Source organism: Vombatus ursinus, unplaced genomic scaffold (assembly GCF_900497805.2).
Source record: "Vombatus ursinus unplaced genomic scaffold, bare-nosed wombat genome assembly UNPS02009205.1, whole genome shotgun sequence".
Lineage (NCBI taxonomy): Eukaryota > Metazoa > Chordata > Mammalia > Diprotodontia > Vombatidae > Vombatus > Vombatus ursinus.
In genome coordinates, this window is record NW_020948983.1 from 16356304 (window position 1) to 16373243 (window position 16940).

Consider the following 16940-nt stretch of genomic DNA (forward strand, 5'->3'; position numbering starts at 1 on the left):
CCAAAAGTAAAAGAATTGAAGAATGTATATGGCCTTGTGTTTCTCTGAGTTTTATGAGAAATACAATCATGTCCCCAAGAAACAAAAAGTTGCCATCATCATCATCCCTTTTTTGTTTGTTTGTTTACTAGTTTTCTTCCTCAGATAGGTATAGAAAACAGAAAGATTAGACACAAAGCAGAGTCAAAATGGAAAAATAAAGGGTCATAACTGTCAAACTTCCCCCAAAACCTCTCTTATAGAACAACTACAGAAAACATCAAGTTGAATTCTGAGTGGAAAAGCAATAAAAAGAGTGAGTCATTGTTTCAGCCTAGGACAGCTTAGATAGACAGAGAGATCTTTGGACACTGAGGTGGAGGCTGTTCAGAAACACAGAATGTGGCTTGTGGAAGAAACGGTACTGGCTCTAGGCCTTAGAGGCAGCAGCTACAATGCTGGCTAGTTCCTGCTGGGATGCATAGGGATGATTGGAGAGGAGTAATGAACCCACCTGGATAAGGACTGGAGTGCAGAGCAGGAGGGCAGTGACCAGATCTCTCCCTAGATCACGTTATCTTGGAAGCACCAAATATCTACAGAAACACAGATTGAGCTCCAGAAGCTCAGGCCAAATGACCCTCCCAGAGGAGAGCAGAGACTCACTCTAATATAAAGTCCAAAATTGAGAAAGAGGTTGGAAAAATGAGCAAACAACAACAAATGAATCTGACCATAAAAAGCTTCTGTGGTGAAAAGAAGACAATGATGGAAAAAACATCTATAAGCAAAGCCTCAAAGAACCGTATAGACAAGCCCAACAAGAATTCATAGGAGAGCTGAAGAAAGAAACAACATGAAAACATGATTTTTAAAAAATCATATAAGGTCCACAAAGGAAAAATTGAAAAGAGAAATTAAAGCAAGGCAAGAAAGTTCTGAAAAAAGAATTGCCAGCTTGGTAAAAGAGGTACAAAATCTCACTGAAGAAAATAACTCCTCAAAAATTAGAAATGGTCAAGTGTAAGCTAATGACTGCATGAGACTTCAAGAAACAATAAAACAAAGTCAAAAGAATGAAAAAATAGAAGAAAATGTGAACCATCTCATTGGAAAAACAACTGACCTGGAAAACAAATCAAGAAGAGATAGTTTAAGAATTGTTAGACTAATTGAAAGCCCTGATTAAAAAAAGAAGATAGACATTATATTTCAAGAATTTTTTTTTTAAAAAGCTGCTCTGATATCTGAGAACCAATGAGTAAAATAGAACTTGAAAAGTTAAATTAATTACAGGAGGAAATAATAAAACTATACTGGTGGGGGAACTTAACTTACTCCTCTCAGACCTAGATAAATTTAACAATTAGGTAAATAATAAAGAAGTTAAGTTGATGCATAGAATTTTAGAAAAATTAGATATTATAGACTTCTGGAGAATATTGAATGGGAACAGAAAGAAGTATACTTTTTTCCTCAACTGCACATGTCATCTTCACAAAAATTGACCATCTATTAGATATAAAAGCCTCACAAACAAATGCAGAAAAGCAGAAATATTAAATGCACCATTTGGGGGGCCATAATGCAGTAAAAATTACATTCAATAAAAGGCCTTTGAAACATAGACTAATAATTAATTGGACACTAAATAATCTAATCCTAAAGAATGAGTGTGTCAAAGAACAAATCATAGATTGTTTTACAAGTGAATTCTACCAAACATTTAAAGAACAATCCCAATACTATGTAAACAGTTTTAAGAAATAGGTACCAGATTCCTTCTATTACTCAAATATACTTTTTATTTATTTTTTAAAATGTTGAATAGCAAATTCTGTCCGTCCCTCCAATCCTTGCTCATCATATTGAGAAGTCAAGCAATATGATATCTATTATAAAGGTGAAGTCATGCAAAACATATTTCCATATTAGCCATGTCGGGGGAAAAAAGCAAGAAAAAGAAAAGGAAAAGCAATAGGCTTCAGTCTGCACTCAGAGTTCATCATGAGTCCTTTGGATTGTCATGGATCATTGTACTGATCAGAGTAACTAAGTCTTTGTCAGTTGATTATCATTATAATGTTGCTGTTACTGTGTACAATGTTCTCCTGATTCTGCTCACTTCATTCTGCATCAATTCGTATGTGTCTTTCTAGAGTCTACCTACAGAGAGAAAACTGATGGACTGAGTACAGATTGAAGAATATTTTTTAAAATTTATTTTTCTTGCTTTTTTGTTTTTATTGATTGCAAGGTGCCTAATGTGGAACTGTTTTATATGACTTCATATACACCTTTGTTGGGTGGGGGAGAGGTGAAGGGAAAGAGAAAATTTGAAATTGAAATAAAAATTTTAAATTTAAAAAAGAAAGTAAAAAAAAAAACTCTCACCCAGTATAAATTCTTACATTCTCTTAAAAGTGGGGATATTTGCAAAGTAACAGCAGAATTTGCGATCAGAATGCATTTTCATTCTTAGCAAATGTGATGTTTCTATTATCACTAAAGAAAAACTAGAATATGGGCCAGTGCTTTGGGAATAAGTTAGATTTACTGGGCTAGTTCAATAAATTAACAAGCATTTATCAATCATCTGACACATGCCAAGCATTGGGGGTACAAAAACAAAAATTAAATAGTCTTATCCCCCAAGGAGTTTAAATTCTACTGGAGGAGTTTATATTCCACAGTATGTAATTGTGAATGTGAGTTTTGCTTCTTGTTGTTGTTCATGAGTATAATTAAAAATTTGTTCTTTATGTATAATATTTAAATTAAATTTCTTTAGTCAATGACAACATTTAAAGAAATGAATTGGCATGGCCAGCCTACTAGTGATGAGTTTCTCTGTGTTGATTTAGGCTGTTCATAGGTAAACAGACTGAGTCTATTATTGAGGGCATATGCAAAGCATGGTAAAAACCTTCCAGTGCTTGTTCTGGGCTGTCACAGCTTTCAAGAACTCAGAATCACTTCTATACCATCAGAATTGACTTCATGGAGGAAATAAATGTATGAATGAAAAAGAAGATGCACTAGACATGGGACAAGAGTGAGGGGCATCCACTGGATAATGTAGTCCTTTGGCACAGCTAGTATTTTCATTATGTCAAGAGAAAGCTGGGAAAGCCCTCACCACCCTGGAAGGGGACCCCTTATATCAAACTTACAGGAGGATACAAATAACCATTGCACAGAATAGACAGGCATGGATAGGTTGTGCTCTTCACTAGAGGGAGTACTCATATCAATTAGATCACAGATTCATTTGGGAAATCAGATTTAAAGGTTTGATTTTATTAAAGTAGAACTTCAGGGAGTTTTATTGTTGTCATTTGTTTCTTGAGAATTTGTTCAATCAGCGAGTACCTAGTTCTAGACTATGTTCTGTTGAACATTCAAAAGATGAAACCTTATTCCTTGCCCTAAAAGAGCTTACAGAACTGTTGGAATGACTAGATATACCAATGTAAACAATTAGAAAATCACTGCAAAACATCTTTTGAATTAATGCAAGAGGATTAGTATACATAGGTATTTCTTGTTTCTATAAGATGCTAACAGCTTGCCAAAATTGCCAGGTATATATAGTATAAATTATTATTATATTATTACTCTGAAAAACATCAGGCACTCATAGGCCAAAGGCCTAGAAATGTGCAACTGTAGTGAATTCATCCCTATGGATGTCCAGTCAATTTTATCCATTTGGAAAATTGAGTTGAAGTTGACTAACAGGTTTATCTTATTACCTTGAAGCATGTAACATTATTATTCTTTATTCTAGTCGCTGGATGCTGAATTAAAGAAGATTCAGGGGTCTATTGAAGAAACGACACAAGCCTTTAATGATAATCTGAAAAAACTCTTTGAGAGGAAGGTGAAAGCAGAAATGGTTATCAACCAGGTAAATGCAGAGCTCATGAACCCCTAAGCCAAGGGTAGTGAACCCTGGCCCTACAGGATAAGTTAGCATACATGGACTTAATCTCTTTCGTCCAGATTTCTGAGCTGGAGAATTGAACAGCACTTGATATAAAAACACAAACAAAATGATACCTCAAGGAACTTACATTCAACTGATAATATGTACAGATAAGTAAATACTAAGTGATCTGAGGAGAGAAAACACTGAAAACTGAGGGCATGAGGGAATGCTTTGAATGGGAATTGGCAGCCGAGTGGACCCTTGAAGGAAACTCAGTTCTGTGAGGTTAAGAACAGGTGTGGGGCAGCCCCTGGCAAAGACACAGAGAAGATAAATGGAATATCAAGTCCAGGCACTAGTTCATAGGCCATTTTGACTGAAACATGGAATAAATGAAGAAAATTAGCATGGAATGCCTGGAATAACCTAATCCTAGCTAGGTTATAGAGGATTTCAAATGTCAAAGTGAGTAATATTGTTTTATTTTATCCAAGAGGCAACAGGGACTGATTTTTGAGGAACAGGGTGAAGATTATTTTGCCAGTATAGAGGATGGCTTAGAAAGGAGAAAGAATAGAAGAAAGGAGATTTTTTTTTTAAATTACCACAATAGTCCACTAAAGAGTTAATAGGGTCATAAGGTAGTCTTATGGCTGTGTGCTTAGAAAGGAGAGTCATGAAAGGAAATGTAGAGATGTAATGTGCAAGCCTTGCCATCTCATTGAAGAGAAGATTGAAGGAGAGGGAAGAGGCAAATGACACCAGGCTTTTGAAGCTGAGTGCCTAGAAAGATGGAAGAGCTTCATTAGAAACAGTGAAGTTTAGAGGGAGGATATATTAGAGAAAAAGATAAGTTCTCTTTTGGACAAGTTGATTCTGAGATACCTATGGGATATCCAGGTGGATATATCCAGCAAGAAATTGGTGTTGCAGGGTTAACATTGATTAAGGGATTGTGACTGGATATATTGATATATATATATCTCTGATTACTAATTGTAATTGAACTCATGGGAGTTTATAGAGTTCATACACTCTAGTGTATGAGAGTGTAGAGAGAAAAGAAGGCCCAGGATAAAGCTTCAGAGATTCATGCTTGATGCTTGGGGTTGAAAGATGGATAATGATCTACCCAGGAGACAGAGAAGTAGTGATCAAACAGAAAGAGAACAAGGAAAGAGTATCATTATAGAAACGAAGGAAAGAGAAGGTTTTCAGGAAGAAGCGGTTGACAGTGTGGGGAACTGCAGATAGATCAGTTAGAATGGGGACGTGAGAAGAGGCCATGGTTTTTAGCTGTTAAGAAATCTAGAGAAGTAAGAAGTACAGTGAAAACAAGGTGATGAGTGCCTTTGAGGCCTGTAGCAATTTACCTCCAATTAACAATTTTTACAACCTAATGAGCCTCCCATAATCCTTTCTCTATGCCTTGCTCAGTTTGTAGCTCAGTGTCTCCTCTTGATTGATTAAACTATAAAGTATGAATTCAACACTTTGATAAGCTTAGTGAAAGATACAAAATAAATATTAAATATGGTTCCTCTCTACAAATATTTCACAGTCTAATTGGAGGAAATATGACTAACACATAAGAAACACCAAATAATATGATACAATAGCAAAAATATTGTAGATAATAAAGTGCTGTAGAAATTCGGAAGAGAAGATTAATTAAGATTTGAAGGGGCCAAAGAACGCTCCATGGAGGAAGCTGAACTTGAGGTGGGCCTTGAAGATTAGATAGGATTTGGATGTGAAGAGGGGAGTTTTATAAATACCGCTCACCTCCCCCTTCATTCTGTTTCCCTGTGTCTATTCCTCCTTTCTTCCATCCACACCCTCACCTATTAGTAATATATAACCAGTCTATGTGGAGTATTTGTTGTATTGTTTTATGTCGCCACTATTTTTTAAAGATAGTACTAGAAAACTTTGTATTTATTTAATTAAATAAAATCTTATTTGTATATGTGATCCTCAAATGATTTTATGTGGGAAGTAAGAAGAGTGGATCAGAGGCCCTTATTAGGCTTCATCAGGTTTTAGTATTAATATATTTTCCTTCTTTAATGTTTCCACAGGAGGAATTAAAAATAACCAACCTTGTTTTCTCTTTAGTCTTGGATGAAGAATTAAGGACAAGGGAATTAGGACTGAGCAACTTCCTTGAAAGGAAACATATGGAGAAAGTAATTATAGTATAGTCTTTTGTACTGAAATGGTCTGTGCTCATTAATCATTTACATGTTCTCATTCTTTCCCTCTCTTTCCCTTTCTCCATGTCCTAGTCCCATATGCCATCCCTGGTTTTTTTTTTTAATATCTCTGGGCCTCAATTTTCTCATCTATAAAATGAGGAAGCTCAGGCTACATAATTTCTTAAGTACCTTCAAGCTCTAAATTCTATGAACCTATAATTTATTGCCTTAAGATTTTTTTGTACAAAGTGAAGTAAGCGGAACCAGCAGTACATTGTACATAGTGAGAGCAATATCAAAATAATGATCAACTGGGAAAGACTTAAGTTACTCTGATTAGTTACAATGATCTAAGACAATTCCAAAGGATTTGTGATGAAAAATGCTATCATCCAGAGAGAGAATTGATGAATTCTGAGTGAAGACTGAGGCATATTGTTTCTCACTTTATTTTTCTTACTTTTTCTGCAACATAGCTGATATGGAAATATGTTTTGCATGTCTTCATATGTATAATTAATATCATATTACTTCCTTCTCATTGGGTGGGGGAGGGATAGGAGGGAAGGAAAGAATTTGGAACTCAAAAATTTTTTTAAATGAATGTTGAGGGGCAGCTAGGTAGCACACTGGATAGAGCTCCGGCCTTGGAGTCAGGAGGACCTGAGTTCAAATCTGGCGTCAGGCACTTGACACTTACTAGCTGTGTGACCCTAGGCAAGTCACTTAACCCCAATTGCCTCACCAAAAAAATGAATGTTGAAATTTTAAAAAGAGAGAATGAAAGGAAAGCAAAACCTATTACAAACATGTGTAGTCAATCTAAACAAATTTTCACATTGGCTACGTCCAAAAAAATTGTCTCATTCTGTACTCAGTCCTTTACCTCTCATGTTTCATCTTCAGTCCTCTGGAATCATGGTTGGTCATTATATTGATCAGAATTTATCATTCTGAGTTGTTTTACTTTGCCATATTGTTATCATTATAGAAATTGTTCTCCTGGTTCTGTTCATTTCATTTTGCATCAGTTCACACAAGTCTTCCCAGTTTTTTTCTGAAACCATCCTCTTTATCGTATCTTACAACACAATAGCAATCCATCATATTTATATGCGATAACTTGTTCCCTCATCACCCAATTGATGGGAACCACTTAGATTCCCAATCTTTGCTACATCAAAAAGTATGATAAATATTTTTGTACAAGCTTAGAATTTATTTTGCTTGGGTATTAATCCCTTCCTTTGGGTACTCTCCTTCTAATTGCCTCTTCTCCCATTTCCCTCCTAGTTCTGTTGAATGAAATGTATTTCTGTACCCAAATGTGTGTGCATGTGTTCTTCCCTCCTTGAATCAGTTTAGATGGAGAATGAGGTTCAAGTTCTAGTTTGTATAGAAGTCTACTTGAGCATCCTAATTGTGTGAGGTAATTTCCCCTAACCTACCATTCCCCTCCCCCAAGTGCATACCTCTTTTCCTTTTTCCATTCTTTTAATATCATCAATACATAACAGAACCAGTTCTGGGTTTTATCTAATTAGACTCCCTCTATGACCCCTGATGATGATAGGATTCAGAGGGAACATATGTATTATTTCCCCATATTAGAATCTTAACAGTTCATTCCTGTTTAGTCCCTTACAATTATTTATTCATGTTTACTTTTAATGTTTCTCTTAATGCCTATATTTGAACTTCCGAATACCTATGCAGCTCTGGTCTTCTCATCAGCAATGCTTGTAAGTCCTCTATTTCTTTAAAAGCCAATTTCTTCCCTGTAGAATTATACTCAGTTTTGCTGGTTAAGTTACTCTTGGCTGTAATCCTATATACAGTCTTCTAGAATATCATATTTAAAGCTTTCTGGTTTTTTTTTATGTTCATGGCTGCTTCATCTTGTATAATCTTGACTGTGGTTCCTTGACACTTAAACTCATTCTTTTTGACTACTTGTAGTCATCATTTCTTCGACCTAGAAGCTTTGACTTTTGACTAAAATGATCCTGGGAGTTTTCATTTTGGAGTTTATTTCAGGAGGTGGCTAATGGATTCTTTCTGTTTCCACTTTGTTCTCTAGTTTTAAGAGATCTGGGCAGTTATTTTTTAAGATTTCTTGAAATAGGATGTCTAGGGATCTTTTTTGTTCATGGTGTTCATAGTCCAGTGATTCTTAAACATTTTTCCTTGCTCTTTTTTCCTGGTCAGTTTTTCTTCATGAGATACCTTACATTTTTTTCATTCTTTTGACTTTATTTTAATATTTCTGTTGTCTCATGGAGTCATTGACTTCTGTTTGGTCCATTCTCATTTTCAGGGAATGTGTTGCTTGGGCAAGGTTTTGTACCTTTTGTGCCAAACTGTTGATTCCTTTTCCAATTATTTCTTCCATAGCTCCCATATGTTTTCTAAATTTTCTTCTAGCATTTTCATTCATAAAAAATACTTTTAACTCTTTTTTTAAACTCTTCATCTCTTCCAAGAATTCTAGTTGAATTTTTGTTCAAACTATGTTTTCGTATAGGGTTTTGCTTATAAATGTTTTGTAGTCATTCTTTTCTCCTGGGTTTGTCTTGAGCATCCCTGTCAGCATAATTGTTTTTTTTTTTTTTAGGGGTGGGATTCTTTTTTGTTTTCTTTTTCTTCCAGCCTATTTACTGACTTCAGACTTGGTGTTAGGGCCAGGCTCTGTGCAGTCCTGGAGCGGAGATCTGAGCTGGTCCCATTGGTGCTTTCTTGGGATACTAAGTATTATGTTATTCCAGGATTTCAGGGACAGCTTAGGCTGGGGCCTTGCAAGCCTTTGGTGTTCCCAAAGTAGTCTGATCCAGGGCAAAATATGATTTCTCTTCTCATCCCTGTCTGAGCTCTGCAAAATTTCTGACTGTATTTGGGTCTGAGCAATAATAGAATGCTGCTAGACTCAGCCTTTCTCAGCTAGCTGGAAAATTCTGCTGGTTCAGAGCAACAGAACTACAGGCTCTCCTTTGATCTGGGATTTCTGCCCCAGTCATTCCTTATCAGGTTTCAGATTGGGCTAGACACTGGAACTGAGACCCTGTTCTTTTTCTGGGGTCTGAGCCACACCACTGCTAGAGGTTGTTTCTGACCTTGCTCCTTTCTTGAGATGTAACTCAGGGCCCACAATTGCTCCTTAACCCAGGGCATCCCTTTCTCAACCCTCCCTGAATCTGTGACCCGGTACTGGGAAGTGCAAAAAATCCACCAGTTGGAACCCATTCCTCCAGTATGGATCTCTTCTTGCCCTGGTGCACAGCTTCCTACTGAGTGCTGGAGAGCTCCACAAGGACCCTGTCTGCATTCTACACAGATCTCTCTGTCTATCTCTCTATGCCAACCTGAGCTGGAAAAATGACTTAATGTGATTTTTATCTTGGATTTAATCCATCAAGATTCAGTCTGGTGTATTTTTAAAAGCCTGTTTGGAGGAGTTTGGGTGAGAGCTAGGCTATATCGCTTCCTACTACTTAGCCATCTTCTAATTTGGCTAAATTCTAGGATCTGACAAGTAATATATGGCTAGAAATATAGATTGAGGCGAGGTTGTTAAGGGATTTAAAAGCCAAACAAAAAAGTTTTTATTTAATCCTTAAGGCAAGAGAGAAATGCTAAAGTTTAGTGAGTAGGGGTTAACTATAGTTTTAAGGAAAATTACTTTGGCAGTAGTGTGGAAGATAGATTGGAATGGAGAGAAATTTGTGGCAGGGAAACCACTTAGAAGGGCATTGTAGTAATATGGATGAGTGGCATTGAGGGCCTGAACTAAGATGGTGGCTGTAGGAATAGGGAGAAGAGGTTAGATACAAGAAATATTGTACAGGCAGAAATGGCCAGATTTTGGATATGTGAAGTAAGTTTGGATGGAAGAAAGATAGGTTTTGGAGAAAGATAGAGTCCTGTTTTGAACATGTTGAGTTAAAAATGTCTTTGGGACATCTAGTTTTTAAATGTCCTAAAGGCAGTTGGTGATGGGTGACTCAAGGTAGAGACTGGGGTTGGATATAAAATTTTGTGAGGCATATATATGATAACAAAACCCATGGGATCTGATGAAATAGTATATGGAAAAATGAGAAGATAGAGAAAGAAAAAAAGAGAGCCCAAGACAGAACCTTTGGAACACTCACAGTTAGAAGGTGTGATATGGATGATAAGTCAGCAAAGAAGACTGAGAAGAAGCAGTCAGACAGGTAGGAGAACCAAGAGAGAGTAAAATCACAAAAAGTCAAAGAGTAAAGAGTGGTCAACAGTATTAAGTATAGCAAAAAGGTCAAGAAGGATGAGGACTGAAAAAAAGACCACCGAATTTGTCCAATAAGAAATCAGTGGTAACTCTGGAGAGAACAACTCCAGTTGAGTGATGAGGTCAAAAGGCAGATTTAGATTTAGGAGTTTAGGGTTTAGGGGTGAGCAAGACAAGCAAGAGGCAACCAGTATAGACAGCTTGTTTTAGGTGGTTAGCTATAGGATTGAGACTAGGAAGGGAGAAAAGTCAGAGCATGGAAAAGTATTGGATTAGAGGTCTTGATGAGGGAGAAGAATAGGTTTAGAAGGGATGAGGCACAAAGATGAAATGATAGTTTTTCTTTGTTCTCATCCTTCTTGATATTTCTGTTGTATTTAATACTGTTCACCACTCTCTCCTCCTGGATATTCTTCCCTCTCTGGGTTTTGGTGTTTTTATTCTCCCTTGGTTCTACTCCTACCACTCTCTGCCCCTTCTCAGTCTTCTTTGCTGGCTTATCATCCACATCATGCCTCCTAACTCCTTGTTCTCAACTTGTTTAATTGTCTACAAAGCATCTCTAATTTTGTTCTGTTGTTTCCAATATTGTCATAGAAAAATACTTCTAAGGAAGTCATCATGGCCCGAGATGAAGTTGATGCATTCAGAGAGAACTATGACAACTTAGTTGCAGAGGACAAAGTAAGAATCATCTGTCTATTCCTGTACATACAGAGTTACCTCTGAATTTCTAGATTTGAGGGGAACTGAAAAAAAAATAGAATTTCTTTATGGATTTTTCTCTTTCCAGTTTCATTTTGATTCTTAAGTTCAGGTTCACCTCCTTTTGTGACATAGGGTATTCCTAAACAATTGTATGTGGGTTGACTTTTGGTAAATTATATCACTTCCCCTCTCCAGGTCTCATTTTTCTTGTTGTAAAATGATGGAGTTGGGCTAGATGATCTTTTAAGATTCTTTCAGGTCTACAGGTCTATAATTCTATGGAGTAATATTTTAATCCATTATTAAATTCCATTTAAAAGAAACTGGTGAATCCTTTTGCATAGTGAATAAACATTCTCTAAAATATATGTTTTCATATATTGGTATTTCTCAGAATGAGAGTCAACAGTATTTTGAAAAGAGATGTCAGTAAATAAAAGGTTTAGCAATAAGCTGCATTTCTAGTGATGATATGTTTTTCCTACAGGTTATAGAACGTGGATTTAAAAAAGAGTTTGCTGAACTTAGCAGTCATCACGCCGAATTACTCTACAAACTATTTAAACGCCGGCCAAGGTTAATTTCTCTTTTCTTTGGCCTTTAGCCCTTTGCTAGTGTCTTTCTCAAGAATTGTTTTTGGCTCAATTTGACTCAATAAAGAAAATCAGAATTTGTTTTTCCAATATACAAAAATATCTGGTGCAACATCTAAGCAAATTGATTAAAATAATACAATTTTAGACAAATGATTGAGCTCATAAATGAACCTTATAGTTTAACATTGTAAGTAAGCCAATTTGAGAAGTTCAAATGAATGAAAAAATGAAAAGAAAGCATAAGCTAACTGTGTGCAAAACATGACAAGCATTGAGGATAGAAGTAGAAAAGTAAGATAATCTTTGTTCTCAAGGAGATCATATTCTAATAATGTTATTATTAAAAAGGTTTAAGAGAATCATTTCTGGGTAATTTAATAATTTTATTAATAAGGCCAGCAGGTTATTAGTAAAAGGATGGTCATTTGGCTATGTCTCTTAGACCAAAGACCCCTAATTGGCAGTGGGGTCACAATTTATATGCCCCTTGAAGAGTAGGTGTTCCTGAAGGTTGACAATCAATTTGGGTTGATTAACACAGTGTGGGAGGTGAGGACTGTATTAAAATGAAGATCTTGGGGTACATGACTTAGGTCACTCAAATCTTGGTCAAAGAGACATCAATTTCTATTCTATTCTATTACTTTATAAGCACACGCCAAGAAGACCAATATAATCAGTCCTCCCACCCCATTCATAGTACTGCAATAAATATCGCAGGTGATTTTGCAACAAAGTAGATATCATTGAAAGGATAGAATAGGGAGGGGTTCACTCTAGTATTTCTTCCAAGCTGAGCTTTTATAGAAGATTTCTCTCTACTCTTTCCTGATCATCCCAGTTTTAAATCTCACATAGATACTTAACTGTGTACATAAAGAGAGAGGGACCTTTTCAAATCCATGATAGTCTCTGGGCTTTTACAAAGAAGGATTCAAAGGAAGTAAAAGAATGTGTTTCTTCCTGTGGTCTGTCTTGAAAAGGAAGCCCAGGAGGCTTGAAATCTTCGGGTTCTCTAGCAAAGGGAGGAAGACATAGCATCTTATTAAGATTCCTACTTAGTATTGAAACTTTTAACAGGAATATGATCTTACTTTGTCTTGGAAGACTCACTATGAATTTGTTGATAATCCCAGGATGCTAAGGCAAAGAGCGCATGTAGAGTCTACTTCTCCTTTTGGCAATCGCCTCGGGTCTGGCAAAGTTAAGGATACCCTTGCCCAGATCATGAAAGCCATGGATGATTTGGATGCTCCTCATCATATGCCAGAGGGCTTAGATCCTGGGGTCTGGCAATATTTCTGTGCTGCAAGACGTACCAAAATAGAAAATGAACAGAAGGTAATATAGTTTTAATTTTATTTTTGCTTATTAATATGAAATATTGAGGGGGGAAAATACGGCATATCTAGGAAGACACTATCAATGTGTTGGTTTTGCTGAACTCCTTTTTTGCTTCTTTCCTAAACTTTGTTACAAGGGAGAGCTTGATGAGGAAAAAGTATATATTCAGATATGAGTGGCAGCTAGAAGGTGCCATAGTACATGGAGTGCTGGACCTGGAGACATTAGTTGTGTGATTCTGGGCAAGTCAGTTAATTGCTTTCTGCCTGGTTTCCTCATCTGTAAAATGGGGATGATAATAACATCTACCTTCCAGGGTTGTTGTGCAGATCAAATGAGATAATATTTTTAAAGCCCTTGGCACAGTTCCATGGCACATAGTAGATGCTATAGAAATTGTAGTTATCATCATCATCATTATTATTATCATCCTGATATAATAGCTGATAATACTGGAGTGATACAATGAAGTATAGAATCCTGAAGTCTGAGCTCAAAGAGATTGCCAACTATCACTAGATAAGACAATCAGAATACAAAAAAAGATTTTGACAAGCTAGACTATTACATTTAATCTAATAAGATAAAATTTAATAGGGATAAATGTAAAGTCTTACCCTTTAGTTAAAAAAACTGGCTTCACAGGTATAAGAGAATCATGTTTAAACAGATATTCATCTGAAAAAAGATCTGGGGGTGGTAGTAGACTCAACAGGAGTCAATAGTGCCATATGGCAGCCAAGAAAGCTAAAGTGATGATGGCCTGCATTAAGAGAGGCATAAGGAGGGGCAGCTAGGTGGCATAGTGGATAGAGCACTGGCCCTGAAGTCAGGAGTACCTGAGTTCAAATCCAGCCTCAAACCACACACTTGACACTTACTAGCTGTGTGACCCTGGGCAAGTCACTTAACCCCAATTGCCTAAAAAAAAAGAGAGAGAGAGACATAAGGAAAATCAGAATTTTTTTTCTAATATACAAAAATATGTGGTACAACATCTAAGCAAACTGATTAAAATAATACAATTTTAGACAAATGATTGAGCTCATAAATTAACCTTGGCCAGACCGTATTTGGAGCACAGCTCATTTCTGAGCATTGATAATCATGAAAGTATCCAGGGGAAGGCGAGTAGCATGGTGAATGTTGCCTTGAGTTATTAAAGAAGGATCAGTTGTGGGGCAGCTAGGTGGTGCAGTGGATAGAACACTGGCCCTGAAGTCAGGAGGACCTGAGTTCAAATACGTCCTTAGACCAAACACTTGATACTTACTAACTGTGTGACCCTGGGCAAGTCACTTAACCCCAGTTGCCTAAAATATATATACATACATATATATAAAGAAGAATCAGTTGAAGAAACTAGTTAGCCTAAAGAAAATTAAACTCAGAGGGGACATGAGAGCTTTCTTCAAGTGCCTAAAGAGCTGTCATATGGAGGAGGAATTGTTCTGCTTGGCTCTAGATTAGGGTGAGGGTTTGGAGGAGGGCTTCTTTCTCATGTATGGTTTGGACTAAATGGGTCATTAGGGTCCCTGGTCATTCTGAAATTCTGGTGATATTATCCTAAATTTGGTGGTTATGTGAGTCTACCTGACTAGGCTTGTGGTAATGAAATTCTTGTCTATTCTATTAGAAAGAGTTTTTTCTCTTTTTTAGGAAGTCACAAAGAAAAACTATTTGGTTTAAATGAGCATACTGAGTATTATTCTTTTACTAAGTTGTATTTTGTAGAGTGGGAGAGATGAAAAACCAGTGAGCTTGACTTGAGGAACATTAGAAAGATGCCTTCCCCTTCTCACCCCCTCAAAGAACCCTACTGAGCATAATGGATAGATAGCAGACTTTGGGGCCCCATCTCTGACACCTACTGGCTTTGCAGTGCTGGATAAGCCACTTAACCTTGTAGTGTTTTAGGCCAAGACTTCTTAAATTTTTTCTACTTGTGACCTGTTTAGCACTTCTTAAACTGTGGGTCTCTACCCCACATGGGGCTGCAACAATAGGTAACAGAGAAGTTACAGAGAATACACTTAACTGTATTGTCAGAATTTTCTCACCTGGGAGAGTTACATATTAATGAAAACAGACCCAGTGTCTCTCTCTGTCATTAAATGCAGAGTCATTAATATATGACCTACCATCTTTTGAGTGATGTTGGAAACAAATTCCAAAACTAGAAGCCAGAAGAAAATCTTATTACTTGTGTACTTCATTTTCATCAGAAGGAAATTTGATACCCACTCCAAGTACTGTCAGAGAATGTCATAGAAGTTTCAGTTACTTGACATAATAAGTAGGTAGTGAGTGAGGAGAGTAATTTATTTTTGGTAATATAACTTACTAGTTCTTGTTACAATAAAATAAATCACTGAAAAAGTCACTGAAATAGGTTTGTTCTAATTTTAAAAGTCTTGTTTTCTGAGAAGGTTGTGCTTTGGTTTTTGTTCAGGTAAAGCAGAAAACTGCTGATTTACTGGAAATGCAGGCCTTCCTCCGGAAGAGAATTGAGGATGATGAAAAGGTTCAAATGGACATTGACAAAATTTTCCAGGAACAATTTATGTAATATAACTATTGATTCTTTCAGTCACTTTCATATATGCCTATTTTAAATTCTGTTAATTTGGCCATAAATCTCCATTGTACAGGACACTAACGTCAGCTTAAATGGACATAACCGTGAAGTACTTTATTATTATTATGACCCAGGGCTTTGAGAACTCAAACTTGAGATGAGATTATATGAAATCTGATATTTCAGCTTGGGATTTTTTGACCTGCCCCTTTGCTATTCTCATTATTATAAAGTATTCTTAATGTTTCAGCCCAGGTTTTTTGGCTAACTTCATACAGGGTAAAAATAATAATAAAAATAAACAATAATGAAGTCCTGACCAGGTCCTGGGCTGGTTGCTGGGGATGCAAAGCCAGATATGCCTTGCTTACAAAGAGCTTATATTCTGCATAAGCAGGTACACACATAAGTAAATGAAATATGTGTGTATTGGAAAAGGACTCAGTAAAAGGTAATGTAGCTGATCTTTAAAAAAAAAAAACAAAACTAGAGATTCTAAGAAATGGAGTTGAGAAGGAAGTGCCTCCCAGGTATGGGGAACAACAGTAAGACTAGTTTGATGGTACCATATAGGTTGTAAAGGATTTTGTATGCCAATTGTGGATGTTTGTATTTGATGCTATAGGTAATGGGGTATAGGCAGTGAGGTGGTACACTGAAACTCATCTTCCTGAGTTCAAATCTAGCCTCAGATACTTACTAGCTGTGTGACCCTGAGCAAGCCACTTAACCTTGTTTTCCATTTTCTCATCTGTAAAACAAGCTAGAGAAGAAAATGGCAAACCACTTTAGTATCTTTGCCAAGAAAACTCCAAATGGGGTCGTGAAGAGTTGGACATGACTGAAATGACTGAACAAGAGTTTATTGAAGGGGTGGGAGTTGTGTGTGACACACACAGACCAATGCTTTAAGATTAATACTTTGACAGGTAAAGAATAGATCAAAGAAAGGACACACTTTAGGCAGGGAGACCATTCAATAGACTATTGCAATTAATAGGCTAATTCAATAATCCAAGTGAGATATATGAAGGGTTGAAGTAGCCTGGTGACCATGTAAGTGGAGAGAAAGGAGGAGAAAGATGTTGTGGAAGTCAAATAAAGATTTGGTTTCTGATTAGATATTTGGGGTGACGAAGAGTGGGTATGTATCTGAAGCTGGAAAGCTGTGTGTTTGAAAATATTTTAGTTACTAAAAAGAAATAGGTAAGTTTGATAAGGAATAGGTTTAGAAGAAAAGATAGTGAGTTCTATTCTGGACATACTGAGTTTGATATGCCTACAGATATCCAGTATAAATGTCTAATGGGTAGTTTGGTAATGTGGGATAGATGCTCAAGAG

The 16940-nt window shown here is 36.5% G+C and overlaps 1 protein-coding gene across 1 annotated transcript in view; it reads left to right on the forward strand.

Moving 5' to 3' along the window:
• The window catches only part of LOC114035485 (cilia- and flagella-associated protein 43-like), a 166088-nt gene that overhangs the window by 129144 nt on the left and 20004 nt on the right, over positions 1-16940 (forward strand). Inside the window, exons 28-33 of the mRNA XM_027851631.1 lie at positions 3770-3889; positions 5992-6099; positions 10970-11056; positions 11568-11656; positions 12813-13017; positions 15473-15585. Coding sequence (XP_027707432.1) covers positions 3770-3889; positions 5992-6099; positions 10970-11056; positions 11568-11656; positions 12813-13017; positions 15473-15585 — 722 coding nt within the window. The remainder of the gene's footprint in view (positions 1-3769; positions 3890-5991; positions 6100-10969; positions 11057-11567; positions 11657-12812; positions 13018-15472; positions 15586-16940) is intronic.